Source organism: Budorcas taxicolor, chromosome 1 (assembly GCF_023091745.1).
Source record: "Budorcas taxicolor isolate Tak-1 chromosome 1, Takin1.1, whole genome shotgun sequence".
In the NCBI taxonomy this organism is placed as follows: Eukaryota; Metazoa; Chordata; class Mammalia; order Artiodactyla; family Bovidae; genus Budorcas; species Budorcas taxicolor.
In genome coordinates, this window is record NC_068910.1 from 11,355,706 (window position 1) to 11,372,575 (window position 16,870).

A 16,870-nucleotide genomic window follows, 5' to 3' on the forward strand; every position below is an offset into this window, starting at 1 on the left:
ATTTAAATAACTAATACACGGAGTAGTGGCAGTACTGTTTGTGTGACTTTATAAGGAATTTTATCACAGTTTTCTTTTTGGTGAAAGCCATTCTTCTCATAGCTCTAGCTCTCTTCTCTCGTTTGGCCTATTTGGGGAAAAAAAGTACTTTTAAGGTTTAGAGGCTGTTTCATTTCATAGATCTCTTCATCTATGAGATTCTGTTTTCCCTGCTTCTGTGGCTGACTTTGACATTTAGCAATGAGCAGCAAGTAACTCCAGGAAGACCTTGTCCTTTAATTAGCTCCCACCAGCCAGCTCTCAGGTGACGCCAAGACAGTGATGAGAGCCTGTGGAAGTGTCTGGGTTATTCCCATCAGAATCATCCCAGATGCATTTTTAATCCTTTGGACTAGTACTCTGAAAGTCATGCCGTCTGCTACCTAGTTGGTGTAAGCCCTAGGAATGCGACTCAGTTTTATTCTTAGCCTAAAGGGAAAAGAAAATAAGAAAAGGAAAGAGGGAAAGAGGATTCACTGCAAGAGTCAGTCGGCCAGGGTCACGTGTCACAGCAGATGCGCAGGAACTGGAATGGCCGGCTCCCTTTCTCCACTGGGGGCTGACTCTTGCTTTCCTGCTTCCTTCATTTCTTCTGTCTCCTCCAGGGTGCACCCCTACTTCTCATATTGTTGACTAAGAGCAAGCCCTCTCACCCTCTTACTCCGGATCCTCTTCCCTCCCTAGAGTTTGAGAAGGCCTTATGCCGCCCTGGCCCTGATGTGGTGATCTGTGACGAGGGACACCGCATCAAAAACTGCCAGGCCAGCACCTCCCAGGCCCTGAAGAACATTCGCTCCCGCCGCCGGGTGGTGCTGACCGGGTACCCCCTGCAGAACAACCTCATCGAGTACTGGTGCATGGTGGACTTCGTGCGCCCAGACTTCCTCGGCACCCGGCAGGAGTTCAGCAACATGTTTGAGCGCCCCATCCTGAATGGACAGTGTATTGACAGCACGCCTCAGGACGTCCGCCTCATGCGGTACCGGAGCCACGTCCTACACAGCCTCCTGGAGGGCTTCGTGCAGAGGTGAGCCATCCTCAGATTTTCCAAATCCGTGGAGAGTCCTGGTGGAACAGACCCCTCAGGGCTTTCCTGAAAGGGGGGAAGGTGGTTATGGTGGGAGGACCCCTTTCTCGTAGGGCAGTAGTAAACCTCTGCTTTCACGGAATAGCTTTTCCTGAGCAAGTAAGAGATGGTGGATATCCAGTGGTTCATTCTCTGGAAGTCTGGCCCAGAAATGCATGTCTCAGAAGTAATCTGTGAAGTTACTAGGGATATCTGCCTTACTTGCTCAGAGAAGCAAGAGACAGCTACCATGCCAAGGACTTGAGTGAAAGAATAAAATGGTTGTCAGGGGAATGGCCTCACCAGTTTCAGCGTCTTGGAAGATGTAGGTTTGGCCAGCCTGAAGCATTCCCTTGTTTTTCCTTGTGAAGACGGCATGTGTGGAGAAAGCTTAGAGAAGCAGCCCTAGACCAGGTTACGGACCTGGAGTTCCCTGGTCTCTGTCTCTCGTTCAGTCATCTGGGACAGGTCACTCTGCCTCTTTGCTTTAGTTTTTACCCTCAAAATAAGTTTCTTGCTGCTGGTTGCTGAGCCAGTCCTCATTATTACAAGGCTGTTGTGAATGTTGAGGTCCTAAAGAAGGATGTGTGGCACCAATGCAGGGTTCTCTTGTTATCCTGCACTGACACCTCCTGGCCACACTGCCTTGTCAGTTCTGATCTGTACCTTTGTAGGAGAGGCCACACTGTGCTGAAGATTCATCTGCCTGCCAAGGAAGAAAATGTGATCCTGGTGCGGCTCTCTCAGATCCAGCGAGATTTGTACACACACTTTATGGACCGCTTCCGGGACTGTGGTAGCAGTGGCTGGCTGGGGCTGAACCCTCTCAAGGCTTTCTGTGTATGCTGCAAGGTGTGTTGAGGCCTTGGGGGAATACTTAGATACAGACTAAGGATGCTCGTGGTCCCAAGGGAGTCATGCCTGCTGGGAATCCTTGATGAAGGAAGAAGTTCACTGCACTGGGGGCTCCGAGGCAAAGCAGTTACCTGGAGTGCCGCTCGTAGACTGTAATGTAAATGGTGCCCCTTGCAGTTGTGCAGCTGCACAGCTTCTTACGCCGAACTTGAGAAACCACTTCCTTTCTCACTGATTGTTTTTCAACTGAGACATGGAGTGATTGGAGAAACATCATGGGACAGAGTTTTTGACTGCTAGCGTAATCAGGATTCAAGAAATACATAGCTTAGACATGCACGTTATTAGGAGTACCTTCCATTTAATTCTGTGTTTAATCAGGTTGAGATCTGTTTCATTCTGATAATGCTTGAGATGGTTTGGGGACAGCAAAGTCTAGTATCTTTAGCACTGGCCTTGTGAACAGGCTGGCGAACCCCGGCTTGTCTTTGACCTGGCCAGGTGCTCTCAGTTGCCTCACAAGGGATCTGTTTGACAGCTCTCAACTAACCTTGTTGGGTATTATTCCCACTGCTCTAATAAATCAGCTGAAGGTGTGTGTCTGGGGACAGATGACTTTCAAACTGTTTCCTGGATCAGGGCCAGGAAGCTAAAGCCGACATGGTCTGTGAGGATGCTTTGGTGCTGGTGTACCCTTCTCACACACCCCCCAACACGACCCCCTTTCCTCAGGAATTCTCAATTCCTGCCAAGAATGTCCCTGAAATGATTTATAGTTGATCATCATCTTAAGTTAGAAACATTTTTTCATAGGAGAGATTTCATAGTTTCATACAGTAGTTGACTGTAACCACATGGTGAAACAGGAATGTTGTTGTTTAAGTAAGAAGGCAAGACTTGTGACAGCCTTTTTGGTCATGTACCAAACATACTGCCATGCCTCCTGGTGTGAATTCTCCCATTCATGTATCATGGAAATCAGAGTCGGTTAGTGAAAATGTACAGGCTCTTTGGCTGTGATGGGGTTGGGGAGACTTTAATTTGGGGTGTGACAGTGGGTGCTGTGGGAGGTGTGTGTGGGCAAGTGCCTGTTGCCAGACTCCGTGGGACACCCTTAGATTGTTCTCTGCCCTCCCCTTTAACTTGAACCTCAGATCTGGAATCATCCCGACGTGCTGTATGAAGCCCTTCAGAAGGAGAACCTGGCCAATGAGCAAGACCTGGACGTGGAAGAGCTTGGTTCAGCGGGAACTAGTGCCCGCTGCCCGTCACAGGGAACAAGAGGCAAGGTGGAGGACAGCGCCCTGGCCTCCTCAGTGGGAGAGGCGACCAACAGCAAGTTCCTCCAAGGGGTCGGCTTCAACCCTTTCCAGGAGCGAGGCAACAGCATTGTCACATATGAATGGGTGAGTCAGGCAGATCCATACACCACTGCTGAAAGGGGATGGTGGAGAGCCTTCGTGGGGAGAGGGTAGGGCGTGCACAGTGCACTGTCCACTGAGATCTCTGCAGGGACCTATTCAGGTTGCCCGTGAGCTACTGCCTTTGAGGGTGAGAATTGTATTTCTGGTAGTCTGGCTACGGCCTGCTCCAAGCTGCCTCATTTCCTCCCCTACAGGCCAAGGACCTTTTGACTAATTACCAAACTGGTGTCTTGGAGAATTCTCCCAAGATGGTACTGCTTTTCCACCTGATTGAGGAAAGTGTGAAGCTTGGAGACAAGATCCTTGTGTTCAGGTAGGAACAGCAATTCCCTAGTGTGTGTCTTTGGTAAAGGCTGACACAGCGCCTGCAGCCTGAGACTGTCCGGGTTGTGCTGGCCTCGTTTTGCGTCCGTGCCTCTGCAACCAGTGCGTCTCGCACTTCGTTTCTCAGAGCTTCTTCTTTTATCCAGTGCAGTCTCTCTGCAGAGAACTTGAGGCCTTAGGTTCCTATGTTGGAAATCATGGTCTAATCCTTCAGATTGTGACCCAGGCCAGATCTGGCCTGTTTTTGTATAGCTTGAGAGCTAGTTTTTACATTTTAAAAGAATTTTTTTGTTTTTGTTTTTTCAAAGAAGCATATGCAGGGACTTCCCTGGCGGTCCAGTGTTAGGACTTTGTTCTTCCACTGCAGGGCTCACGGATTCAATCCCGGTTGAGGAACTAAGATCACAGGAGCTGCACAGTGTAGCCAGAAAAAATAAAAAATTTAAAAATTTAAAAATAAAAAAAAAAGAGAGAAACATATGTAGCACAGACTATGTATGGTCTATGAAGCCTAAAAATATTTACTATTTGGGCCTTTACAGAAAACATTTGCTGACCTCTGGTCAAATCTGCTTCTATATCCCCAGCCTCCCCCTACCTTTTTTTAAAGCTTTGTATATAAGGCCAAATAAATGATGTTATTTATTCCCAGTTTTGAGAGAGCTCTGAGTCCCATCAAGGCCTCACCTCTCAGAGAAACAGGCGTAAAGCAGATTGCTTCTCTTTTGTTCCAACTAGATTATGCTCTGGTGAGAGCTAAGTGGCAGGAGCCTGGCTTGGGAGTCTCAGAGTGGGGGTTCCCATCTGTGACATACTCTGATGAAAAAGCAGGGATTCTGACTTTGCCAGAGCCTAGTGTCCTGCTGCTTTTATGGTTTAGCTTTCTGCTTAACTTGGAAACAGCTAAATGATCTGTCTCCTTAGTAAAATCCTAATATTGCGTGTGGCCTATAATTCGACCTCATGTATATTCATACAGTGTTGGTTTTTAATGCTGATGCCATGTGTTACTCTGTACCGAGCTAAATCTCAGGGTTTTTTCCATCAAGGAAGTACTAGGTTAGAGAATTTTTTGGTGGGGTGCTGGTGATAAGTGTGTGGATGATTGTTTTCCCTCATGAGCTAGGGTGGTTCTTTGTGGGTAGTTGGATGCGTGAGCTCTCATTCTCAGAGGGGAGCCTACTGGGGAGCGAGATTCCCTCGGGTCCGGGAACCTTCTGAACCAAACGTGTCCCTTTCAGCCAGAGCCTTTCCACGTTGGCTCTAATCGAGGAGTTCCTAGGGAAGCGAGAAGTGCCCTGTCTACCTGGTGCTGAGGGGCAAGGAGTACAGAAGTGGATTCGAAACGTCAGCTACTTCCGTGAGTTCATTGCTGCTTTGTTTGCAGAGCCTTGGCAAGGTCTGCCTAAGGGTTTCCTCTCCTTCTCTCCTCTCTCCTCCTCCGTCCTCCATTCTCCATCACATGCGCAGGAAGATCTGTGCTTTAGCTAGGGAGCAGAGAGATACTAAAAGCAAGCTGCCGTGTGTGAGTTACTACAGAAGGCTGGGGAGCTTAGGCCAGGTACGAGGAGGGCAGAAATGTTGAAGGCGGACGCCCTGCCATCACCCTGGCATGCAAGAACAGATTTAAGGTAGCACTGGCTGACTGCCCTCATGGGAGTTCTACAACGGACAGAATCGACACGGTGAGGGTGCTTGGAGAAGGGGGAACTTGGACTCGACTTGCAAAGATGGAGAGAAATTGAATATACAGAGCTGGTGTGGCCTAAAGATCATCCTAGGCCACACAAGAACAGTGAGCACAAGCCCAGATCATGTGTTCTCACTGGGGGAGAAGGTGTCCCTAAGGAGGTGAAAATCGGGTCACCAGGGGACCAAAAAATGGGAACTTTTTAGAGTTATAAAGCACAAATATGCATATAATGAATTAATTATATAGTATACAGTATATCTGTGGTATGAAAATTTAATGGAGGGCATGGTGATTGGGGGAAAAAAATAATGTTTAAAGGCTCCTTAATGGGGTGGTAAAGGAAAAAGTTGAAAATTACTGACTTCAGGCACTTACTGACCAGATATTGACATTTTGGCCAGTTAATTGTTACAGAGGCCTGCCTTTGGCATTGTAGAGTGTTAGCAGCATCTCCTATCTCCACTCACTAGATGGCAGTAGCATCCATGCAGTTATAACGACCCACTCGTCTCTAGACATTGCCAGATGTTCCCTATGGGGGAGCAAGGTGGGGAAATCCCTTTTGTTGAGAAGCCCTGGCCTAAAGGAAAGATTGAGAGAAATGGAGAGTCAGGGGATGGTGAGGAGACTCCAGCCAGCCAAGATCTGTGTGTTGACTGTAGGCTTGTCCCATGATGAATCAGTGCTGACCTGTGTTTCAACTCAGGTTGAAAGCCAGGTTGGGGTGTTGACTGAGGGAGCCTCTAATACCAGGCAGTTAATACCAGGCTTCCTACATCAGTAGTAATTCAGTTCTCCATGTAGTATTTAATGCCCTTAGTTTTGCCTTCTTCTCTGCTTTCCTCCAGGTGACAAATGTAACCCCTCCTCCCTTACTCCTTTTTCTTAACTGAAGCCTACTTTTTGTCTTTCTTGTGAGCGTCCCTCCTTTCATTCCAGTGTCCCATCCCATTGCTCCAAATCTTTTTTTTTTTTTTTTTTTTGATGTCTCCTTCAAGCAACTCCTTAGCCTTAGGAGTTTGTTAACTGTGGATTCCTGCCTGGTGAAGGAACATCATCCTTCCTTATCAAAACATAAAACCCTTGGTCCTTTTGTACTCACTCACAGGACTGAGGCAGAGCAGTTACCTTAAACCAGTTCTTACCAGGCTTCCTTAACTAGGGTGATTCTTATGCACTCTGAAGTCTAGGAACCTTGGCCTTAGATTTGACCCAAGGTACTAACGGGAGAAACACAGCTGATAGGTGCCTGGGTCTCATGGTAGGTGCCTACAGAATGTCCAGGGCATGGAATCTGAGCACTGTGGTGTTTGTCTTGTTTTGCTTTAAAAATCCGTTTGCCCATTGATTTCTCTGTGTATCCCTGTCCTCATCTGTCCATTTGTTTGTTTCCTTCTCTTCTAGGGCTAGATGGTAGCACCCCTGCCTTTGAGAGGGAGCGGCTCATTAATCAGTTCAATGATCCCAGCAACCTCACCACCTGGCTGTTCCTTCTCTCCACAAGGTGAGTGGATCCTGAAATGGGGAAGTCAGAGGGCTGCCTTCAGGGCATTTGGCCACACGGGCCTGAACCCCAAAGGCTTGTCCAAGTTCTGTCAGGAGAGATAGAGATCTCAGATTTGTGACTTGTTTTTGAGGTGAGAGAGGGGGCCCCCAAAGGAAATTTTGTTTGGAGGGTAATAATGATAGTGTCATGAATTTCTCTGAGACTTTCATTCACAGTGGTCATAATTAGCTTTTCTCTCAGGACTGTTCTGAGGCTTAGACGATGTGATGAGTGTGAAAATGCTTTAATAAGTACAAAGTGCAATATAACTGTAAAAGACTGATGGCATTATTTGTCTCATGCCAGGCAGCTTGAAGGCTGTGCTGCCTGCTGCATCAGAATGCCCTTGATAGGGTATAAACCAGTCATTCTCCCAAGCTGTTAGACCAAACACATCAGAAACATTGATACACAGACACTTCCCCTCACTCAGTGACATCACTCCTCACTCATCACAGAGGGATGGGAGAGTGGATTTTCTTTCTGAGCTGGTAGGTACTTCTGTGTTGGAACTTCAGGGCACCCTTTCAGTGCCTGAGGAAGGTACTGTTCTTCAGCAGAATCCTCCAATATGTTCTGCTTAGGATAAAGAGGATGATATTCAGGTAGGAGTGACAGGGGTTAAAACCTATCTGAAAACTGTCTGTAAAATTAGTCACTTTCTGTGATTATTGGCTTGTATTTTAAAGGGCTGGGTGTTTGGGCGTGAATCTGATTGGTGCCAACCGAGTGGTGGTGTTTGACGCTTCCTGGAACCCTTGCCATGATGCTCAGGCTGTATGTCGGGTATACCGTTACGGCCAGAAAAAGCCCTGTCACATCTATCGTCTTGTGGCTGATTTCACCCTCGAAAAGAAGATCTATGACCGTCAGATTTCGAAGCAGGGCATGTCAGGTAGGCCATCTCTCAGGCTCAGAAGAGGACATTTATACAGACTGCCATTCTAATTATATCAAAGGAGGGGAGGAGAGGGGCAGGATGAGGAAACACAGGCAGGCTTTTGATTTCTGATGCAAATAATTGCTTATGAGGACGTTTAGCTCAAATTGTTGAAGATGGGTTTAATGATAAGAGCTGAGCCTGGTTATGCAGGTATCTCTTAAGATATTTCTGTTTCATGAGGGTCTCAGACCTGCTGTTTGACCTTTAGGTATGGAGTGGCCTGAGGTGTTTTAGATATTAGTGACAGTTACGCCACCCACCACGTGCCTTCTCTCTGCCAATCCTTGGAGCGGTGCTTTTGTGGTCTCCTTTGCCGAGACCTGACTTCCTCATGGCTTTTCCCTTCTAGATCGGGTGGTGGATGATCTCAATCCGATGCTGAACTTTACTCGAAAGGAGGTGGAGAACCTACTGCACTTCGTGGAGAAGGAGCCAGCTCCCCAAACATCCTTGAATGTAAAGGGGATCAAGGAGCCAGTCCTCCAACTTGCCTGTCTGAAATACCCTCACCTCATCACCAAGGTGGGACCCCAGTGTGCATGTGCCCCAGTACTGCACTCTCCACTGAGGGAGGCAAGCCTGGTTGCTTCATCCAGAGTTTTATTTCATGCAGATTAACTCAGCTGGTTCTTTTTCTTGCCCCAGACAGTCCCCCTCCCCTCTCCCCATCGCCTATCCTATCCTTGTCTCATCCTAGCAGTGTGAGCTCAGCCATGAGGATAATTTGGCCATGGTGAGTTTTCCTAGCCGAAAGAAGTTCTGAAAATGTAGTCTGGTGATTCTCTGAACCCTCCTGTTCTTTTGATATGGAAGGCAGACATAGGTTGTCTAAAGCTGGTGCCAGGTTAGAGTTGAGAATTTATGCTCTTGACAGAAAGAGTAAATGTGCCTATGAGTCTGAGAGCAGGCTCTTTGCTAAGTACTGTAGACAGCCAGCTTTTTCATGGTTTCAAAGTAAGGCTTTTTGTATATCGTTCATGTTGGTACAAAGACTGGTAATTAAATCAACATCCTCCTGTGTCCCCAGGAGCCTTTTGAGCATGAGTCATTGCTCCTTAACCGAAAGGATCACAAGCTGACCAAGGCTGAGAAAAAGGCAGCAAAGAAGAGCTACGAGGAGGACAAGCGTACGTCAGTCCCCTACACCCGCCCATCATATGCGCAGTATTACCCGGCCAGCGACCAGAGCCTGACCAGCATCCCTGCCTTCAGTCAGAGAAACTGGTGAGTCACTGCAAAGGGAGGAAGGCGTGCTGCTGGGCCAGGCCCAGACCTCTCAACTGTTCCTTTTGTAAATAAAAGGAGGCCTACAACTTGCTCTTAGGCTGCCTTGAATGGACAGTTTCTGCTCTTGGATGAGGTGCTGAAGCAGTACTGCAGCCCTGGTGTTTTAAGTGGTTCTGGCTGGAAGAGTGAGCTGCTGGTCCTGTGATTCAGGAGAGTCCTTCTGGCCCCCCAGGAGGCACAGCTTCCCCTAACACAGACTCCCAGGCCTCCCCCACAGCCGCCTCCTATCTGCAGCATCCTGGCCCTAGCCCTCATTTCGCAGTGAAATTCAAGAGTGAAGGCCAGGTCTTCTCTGGGCCTTGAATCGTACTCAAGGAATTCCAGTGCTCTTAATGGGATCTCATTCCGTGTCTGTGCCTTATTCCTGAGCGAAAAGATCTTTTTCTTGAGTATAGTTTCCAAAACTATTAAGGATAGGAACAGCATGGAAGCCAGTTGATAAGCAGGGACAGAGGCTTTTTGTAGGAAATTATAGAATAGTTATCAGTACTTTTTTTTATCTTCTCAGTAGAAGACAGAGTGCCTCATAGCCTTTATCACATCAGCTTCCTGCTTGCTTGGTTTGCATTTTTACATTGTTTGATTACCTTGAGTTAAAGATACTAGTAATTATTTTAAGAAGGATAGATTTTAGAACTTTTTCTTTTGAATGTTCCATGTTCAAAAAGCTTGCCAAATGAGCTTCTAAAGGAACTGAATGAAGCCATGTAAGATTTTATACGACTAAACTTTTGTGATTAAATTTGCCAATTTTTATGTGTAAGATGCTTCCGAGTAGAAAATTACTATCTTTTCAAAGACTTCAGACTTTATTTCTGTGTCATTTTCCAAGACACGGTTGCCCGCTCACATTCCCCTCTCTTGTCCTCTACCCCTTTTCTTTCTCTTTCCTGGGCCTTTCCTTGTAACAACAGGGATGGACTAAGTCTGAACCCAGTGGGAGAAAAACCATATGGAGACAAGGTGTGACAAATGGGCTGGGCTGTAAGGAGATGCCAGCTCCTTTTCTAGCCCAACCGCAGCCCTGTGGAGGGCATCGGCCTCTCACAGCATTTGATCCTGCTGATTCCTTATTCTGTCTGGGTACATGTGAGGAGGCCTTCCCACCCAAATTCCTAGCCTTAGCCTCTGCAGAATATGGGCCTTGGGCTAGATTCCTGAGCCCCACTGATGTCTGAGTAGGGCCCCAGACCCCAGTGAGCGTGCTGTGCTCTCTGGCCTATCCTGGCCAACTGCAGGGCCCCAGGGCTTGCCTAGAGGCGGCCTGAGAGCAGTGACTGGGCACTCGTGCAGGCCTGCTCCAGCAGCGTGACACAAAAGTGTGTTCTGTTATGCGCCGGTTTTCCGTCAGATGAGGAAGAACACACCAGTCCCAGAGGGTCTCTTTCCCAGAACTAAAGCCCACAGACTTTAGAAAGCTTAGAGACAGGGACTTAGTTTCAGAACCCTTAAATGAGTAGCTTCCTCAAGGCACCAGCATCCAGCTGAAAGGAATGAGGAATGCCTCGTTGACCACAGGACAGCATTTTGGCGTGTTGGTAGTAAGAGATGCACAAGCAGGGCTCAGGCTGGCCACAGCCGTGTGCCACTTAGAAGCGCGACCTCTGTGCGCAGTGTTTCGCCTGCTCCTGCTTTTGTGGTGGCTATGACTGTAGAGCCATTTTGGGGACTGGCCCCAGGAGAAGTCCACTGAAAAGTAATGCAGAGGAGAGAGGTGTCTGCCTTACTTACGAAACTTGAGGATTCAGAGGGTGATGACAGTTAATGTTGGACAGATGTGCTCAAGGTCACCAGCACATGTGATGTCCTGTGGCCTTTTTTTTCTTGGTGAGTGGGAAAATTCCACCCATTTGTCCCCATTTGTCTTGAAGTTAGCACGCACCATGCACCCGTGCGCCCCTCACCCCTCACCATGACTCTTTGCCTCTTCTGACTTCTAAGGACAAACTCCTGATGCATGTAGACAGGCAGTCCCAATTCTAGAGGAGCAGATGTCACCTCACATTTCCAAGAAGACATTATTCCACTGACATCTGATTCTTCTCAGACACCGAGAGGTTTTATCCCTCGCTGTGTCTGTCTCTGCTCTGTCTCCAGTCTCCTTTTTAATTGGCCATACCCTGTGGCTTCTTTTGATCCTTCTGTCAGCAGCTCTCTGGCTATAGAAAGAGGAAGTCTGGAGAGGCTTAGCAGTCTTGCAGAAAGGTAAGTAAGGGCTGTTTTGCCAAACTGTTGGTGTGCTTGTCTTTCTCTCCTAGGCAGCCAACCCTGAAGAGTGATGAGAAGCCCGTGGCCAGTGTTCGTCCCGTACAGTCCACCCCGATCCCCATGATGCCACGGCATGTCCCGCTGGGAGGCAGTGTAAGCTCTGCCTCCAGCACAAACCCAGCTATGAACTTCCCGATCAACTACTTGCAGCGTGCGGGAGTCCTTGTGCAGAAGGTGGTCACCACAACAGGTTGGGAGCTTCTGAGTTCTCTTTCAGGGGTGCTGTCCCTTTTAAAATTCCTCTGTTGAGATTCTTTACCTACTGAGCTATGAGGAAAGCCCAAGAAGGTGAAGTCACTCAGTCGTTTCCAACTCTTTGCAACCCCATGGACTGTAGCCTGCCAGGCTCCTTCATCCATGGGGTTTTCCAGGCAAGAATAGTGGAGTGGGTTGCCATTTCCTTCTCCAGTGGATCATCCCAACCCAGGGATGGAACCCAGGTCGCCCACATTGCAAGCAGACTCTTTACCATCTGAGCCACCAGGGGATCCCTCTGTTCATTCAGGGAATATTGATTAAATAATGTCTGCCTTCTAGGCAATACTACATTGGCACTCTAAGTAGAAATAGAGAAGGCAGCAGTCCCTAATCATGAAGAATATGTAGTCTAATGAAATATCTTAAGAGTAACAACACAGTACTGGGTTTTATTGAATGTGGTGGGTGGGATGGACACGGAATCTTCTAGAGATTGTGGGAATGTCACTGGACATAGGGTTTGTCTTCAGAGTGAGGGGTCAGTGTATTGAGTCCTGCCTGGCTTGTCGGGTCAGCTGGGCATGAAGGACAGCTCTCAGCGTCCTTAGTTAAAGACCTTACTTTGTTCTTTGTAAGTTTAATGTGGATCGAGCATGAGGGGCCAGCAGTCAGAGGTGGGCAGCGCATTCATCCCCGCAGTTGATTCTGTGGTTCAGAGTGGTTGGAAAGGAAAGCACCTCATGATGTTGTTTTTCATCTTGTTATCTAGAAATATTGATGATAATTCATTTTAGTGAAAATATCTTAATTGGTTTTCTTGAGTATGAAAATTAACAGATATTCATGGTAAAAAAGACTTCTTTTGAAACAAATTAAAAACAAAGAGCCTCTCGGGACTTGGTGGGTGGTCCAGTGGTTAAGACTCTGTGCTTGCACTGTAGTGGGTACCGGTTTTATCCCTGGTTGGGGTACTAAGGTACATCCCATGTGGCACAGCCAAAAAAAAAAAGAGAGACAGCCTCTCATAATCCTACTTCTCTCCTGATTCTTGAAAATACTCTTCTCTTCATTCTTTAGTTAGGTGAGGAGTAATACCAGCAAGGAAGACATGTGGCCTCTTGGAACCTAAAGTGATAGGAGCAGATACATGCAAATTGCTTAGGGAGGAGAAAGGAAATAGAAATAACCATTTGAACGGAAACTTTTTTTTTAACTGAAATTTTTAAATTAAACCAAGGAAAATTGATGAGAAGGATGATCAGGTTTCTGAAAAGTGTTTTGTTTTCACGGTATTCTTTGTTGAGGCAGTTGGGAGCAGCACTGCTTGCTTCCCCTTCCTTGGTTCTGACCTCTGCTCCACTGGGGTGCTTTAGGAAAACCCTTGAGGATCGAAGGGTGGATGTGAACTTGGCCTTTTCTCCCCCTTCTTCAGTCAGGCCCCATGTAATCTAAATCTGAGGTCTGTGTCTTCACTAGATATTGTTATTCCCGGGCTCAACAGCTCCACAGACGTACAGGCAAGAATTAATGCTGGCGAGAGCATCCACATCATCCGTGGGACGAAAGGTGAGCACCTGCCTGAGGAGCCCCCTCCCCTCTCTTTGGTTGAGAGTGGTGAGCTGGCCAGCAGAATCAGGACATATGGCTTGAGCTGGAGCAGGGATAGGAATCATCCTATAAGAGTGGGGGAACGTAGGGGAAGCCTGAGAAAATAACATTTCTAGGAGCTTAGCCAGTTTGGGGTGGGCTTAAAGGATAGCTGTCAGTGGCTTAAAAGAAAGGGGTTGTGGTCCCTGCCTTTCTGTATTTTGCCATCTTCTTTGTGGAGACTCTCACAGTGGGTTTGAAGAAACTCATTGCTCTGCGTTGGTCTCAGCTGTCGATAGCACCAGCCAGGAACGCCTGAGAGGCTCGTCCGGTCCTGCACTGCTTGTGGCCAGCCCCGCATACCTTTCCTGAGAGCCAGTGTTGTGACTGGACCAGCCCTTGTTTTTCTTATCACGATGGCAGGATGCACCTCAGCAACCACCATCAGGCAACTTTGAAAACACAAGGCTTATTACTCACAGGTCCTCTAGGGCACACAGCATACTCCAGGGCCACACAGGAAGGTGGTAGGTAGAAAGTCAGTGTGTGGGCTTGGGTCTCTGTCTTATTAGGGTCCAAAAGTGGCTGGGGTTTCACAGGTTTATTCTTTATTGGTGAATTTAAAACATAAGAGTGGGAATTGGTGTGTGGGAAAGGAAAGGCGAGAATCACTCAAGGATTATTTATCCAGGTTACCCCAGGCTTTCTAATAAGGAACTTTTCAAGGGTGAGAGCAGCCAGGTGGCTTATCTCGTAGTTGAGCTAGCAGCTGTGCCTGACAGCTGTCAGTTTGTTATCCAAGATGGATGTCCTGGCGATCAAAAGCTTAATGTCTGACAGCTGCATGGCACACGGAGAGGCCCAAGGTAGAATGGAGTAGGTTAGAAGCAAACACCTGTATCGCTGTGCTGTCTTAGCTGCTTGACTAGGGTGAAGTAGACATCTCCAACTAGGAAATGCAGTGGGTGGATGAATTAGTATACCTGGGTTACATGACAGAATTTTCGAGTGTGGTCATTTGAAAAGTCTGCTGCCTCTGGCCTCATGAAGTTCTCCAGATGGGATTTCTGGAGAAATCCCGGCTGGTGTCAGAATACAGTTAAAGCCTTTATTTCATGTCAGCTTGTGCTCTGTGATGCTCCCTGAGGGTCTTTGTTTAGTAAGGAGATTTTGCCCTAGTCTCTGTTGGGTTAAAGCACCCTTAGTTTCAGGGAAAAGATGCTGTGAAATACATGATACCCAGAGAAGGTCGTCCACAGCCCCCTTACTAGGTTCTTCCTAGCCTAGAGCTGGGAGGCGGTGGTGGTATGCAGACTGTGGCCCACGGGCCAGATCTTGCCTGCTTGCTGTTACTATACTTGTGAAGTAAGAATGGGTTTTATATCTTCAGTCATTTTCAGTTGGTTGGAAAAAAATCAAAAGAGCATTTATTCTGTGACATGAAAAGTATATGAAATTCACATATCAGTGTCCATAAAGGTCTTTGGAGCACTGCCATGCCCAGCTGCCATGCTGTAGCAGCCAAGTTGAGTAGTCGCAACAGAGCCCTTTCGGCTCACAAAGCCAAAAATATTTACCAACTGATGCTTTAAGAAAAAAATATGGTGACCTCTGGCCAAGAGGCAGCCCTGGCACCAAAAACTAGATCAGAAGACATGCCCAAGACCAAGGGAAGGTTGACTAGTGCCACATGGGAATAGAATGCCCATCTTGATTTATTCCTACCAAGGGAGGGCAGTTATTGAGGCAGTGAGGCTGTTTCTTCCCCAATCAAGAGGAGGACCCAGACCGGAGGCCCTGGGCCAGAACAGAGGGAGCCAACTTACTGTCTTTCACAGCACCCTGTTAATTCCCTTCACTGCATTTACCCTTTCCCGATACTTCCTAGTATGACTGTGTGTCTCCCCCTCCAGAGTTGAGCTCCATGAGACACAGGGCCCTTTTCTGTCTTGTATATACTTGAGTGTCTGGAACAGTGTCTGGTATATGTTAGTCACACAGTGTTTGTGGAGTAAAGGAGTAATATTGGGTCCGCAGCTCAGTCATCCCACTCCTCACTGCAGGGATTTTGAGAGAAAGTGTGAGACCACTTTTATAGCTCTTTCTGAGCCCACAGTGGCTAAGCCTGGAGTTCCCAGGGCTGGCTGTATTGCATGTCTGCTCCTCATAGTCTGCCTCATGCTTCTCCTTAGGGACATACATCCGTACCAGCGATGGGCGAATCTTTGCTGTCCGGGCGACTGGCAAACCAAAGGCCCCTGAAGATGGTCGGATGGCTGCCTCAGGTATAGTGGCTTCTACTTTCCATTGACCTACGTGGCATTTTTGACAGGTTTGGTTTGTTACTATTTTTTGAATAGACAATGTATATACATGGTTCACCAGGAGTAAAGTGAGAAGTTTTTCTTCCCTTGCACTCCCAGCCATCTGTTGCTCCTTCCTGGAAGTGCTTATTCTTGTTTTTTGTCTTTTTCTCAAGAGATATTCTATATTCTATACATGTACATGGTACAGGGATATGTATGTGCACGTGTGTATATATTAAAACAATATATGTTATGCACATACTATATATGTATGTAACTTTGTATTCCGAAAACAAATGCTGAACTTCCTGTAATGTACTGTTTGTTCTTTTCTTCGTTCACTGGTGCGTCTCAGTGCTTGTTTCTTATCCTTCCTTGAGATGTTCCTCGGTGAAGGTTTGCACAAGATGCAGGTAGATGGGTATAACGCAGCGCGTTGCCGAGTTCCCTGTGCCTGGACCTGTTCTGCTCCTCCGTTATGCTTCTGGTTCACAGTCACGTGGTGTATCTATAGGAAAAATTCCTAGAAGTCAGATTGCCAGGTCAAAGAACATACGTGTGGCGCAGAAACAACATTAAGAACTCTTGCAAAAGTCCCCTCTAGCTAGGGGAGTGGTCTCACTTGTCCTCCCACCATGAGGTGTGAAACTAAACTGTTCTTGCTCTCAGCTTTTGTCATGGAAATTGTCAAGACACCAGACAAGTTGAAGAAAAGCACTGTGAGCACCCACGTACCCTGCAGCTCTAGCCGGTGGCTGATACCTTTTTCAGAAACTTTTTCCTTTCTCTCCTTTCCTATTATTTGAACTATTTGTAAGTTGAAGACATCATGTCATTTTACCCCTAAATATTTCAGTACACATTTGCTGAGATTAATGTGTACTCCTCCTAATCACAGCACCATTATCACAGTAAAAAAAAAAGTATAACAATTCTGTAATAATTACCTACTAGCCTTGCCGTTTTAGATTTCTTAGTTGTACCAGTCATCTTTCATGGCCATGGATTTTGTTTTGTTTTTAACCAGGATAGACTGCTTTTTAAACTTCCTTTTCCTCTTTTTTTCCCATCATGGGCACTGACCATCTTTGTCCCCAGAAAGTGTTTGACTGAAAGGATGATCTGGCATTTCATATCCATTATTTCATAGGATTCACCTTGGTGGAGTTTTACAGGGAACTGAGCTACAGCGAGATTACAAGTCTTTCCTTGGATGGACTTATTTCCTAGATCAAAAGACTTCTTTCTTTGTGACTGGGAAAAGTTGACTAGATTATATTGTTTGTACAGGAAACTATTTGAATTTTGAGAACCACAGGACAGGGTTTTTTCCC

General features: G+C 47.0%; 1 protein-coding gene across 1 annotated transcript in view; it reads left to right on the top strand.

Annotated features, from left to right (window-relative positions):
• The window catches only part of RAD54L2 (RAD54 like 2), an 86,672-nt gene that overhangs the window by 68,359 nt on the left and 1,443 nt on the right, over window positions 1-16,870 (top strand). Inside the window, exons 10-21 of the mRNA XM_052635531.1 lie at window positions 724-1,066; window positions 1,780-1,957; window positions 3,115-3,366; window positions 3,579-3,697; window positions 4,950-5,068; window positions 6,806-6,905; window positions 7,637-7,842; window positions 8,240-8,412; window positions 8,918-9,114; window positions 11,436-11,635; window positions 13,120-13,209; window positions 15,423-15,515. Of these exons, the coding sequence (XP_052491491.1) occupies window positions 724-1,066; window positions 1,780-1,957; window positions 3,115-3,366; window positions 3,579-3,697; window positions 4,950-5,068; window positions 6,806-6,905; window positions 7,637-7,842; window positions 8,240-8,412; window positions 8,918-9,114; window positions 11,436-11,635; window positions 13,120-13,209; window positions 15,423-15,515 (2,070 nt within the window). The remainder of the gene's footprint in view (window positions 1-723; window positions 1,067-1,779; window positions 1,958-3,114; window positions 3,367-3,578; window positions 3,698-4,949; window positions 5,069-6,805; window positions 6,906-7,636; window positions 7,843-8,239; window positions 8,413-8,917; window positions 9,115-11,435; window positions 11,636-13,119; window positions 13,210-15,422; window positions 15,516-16,870) is intronic.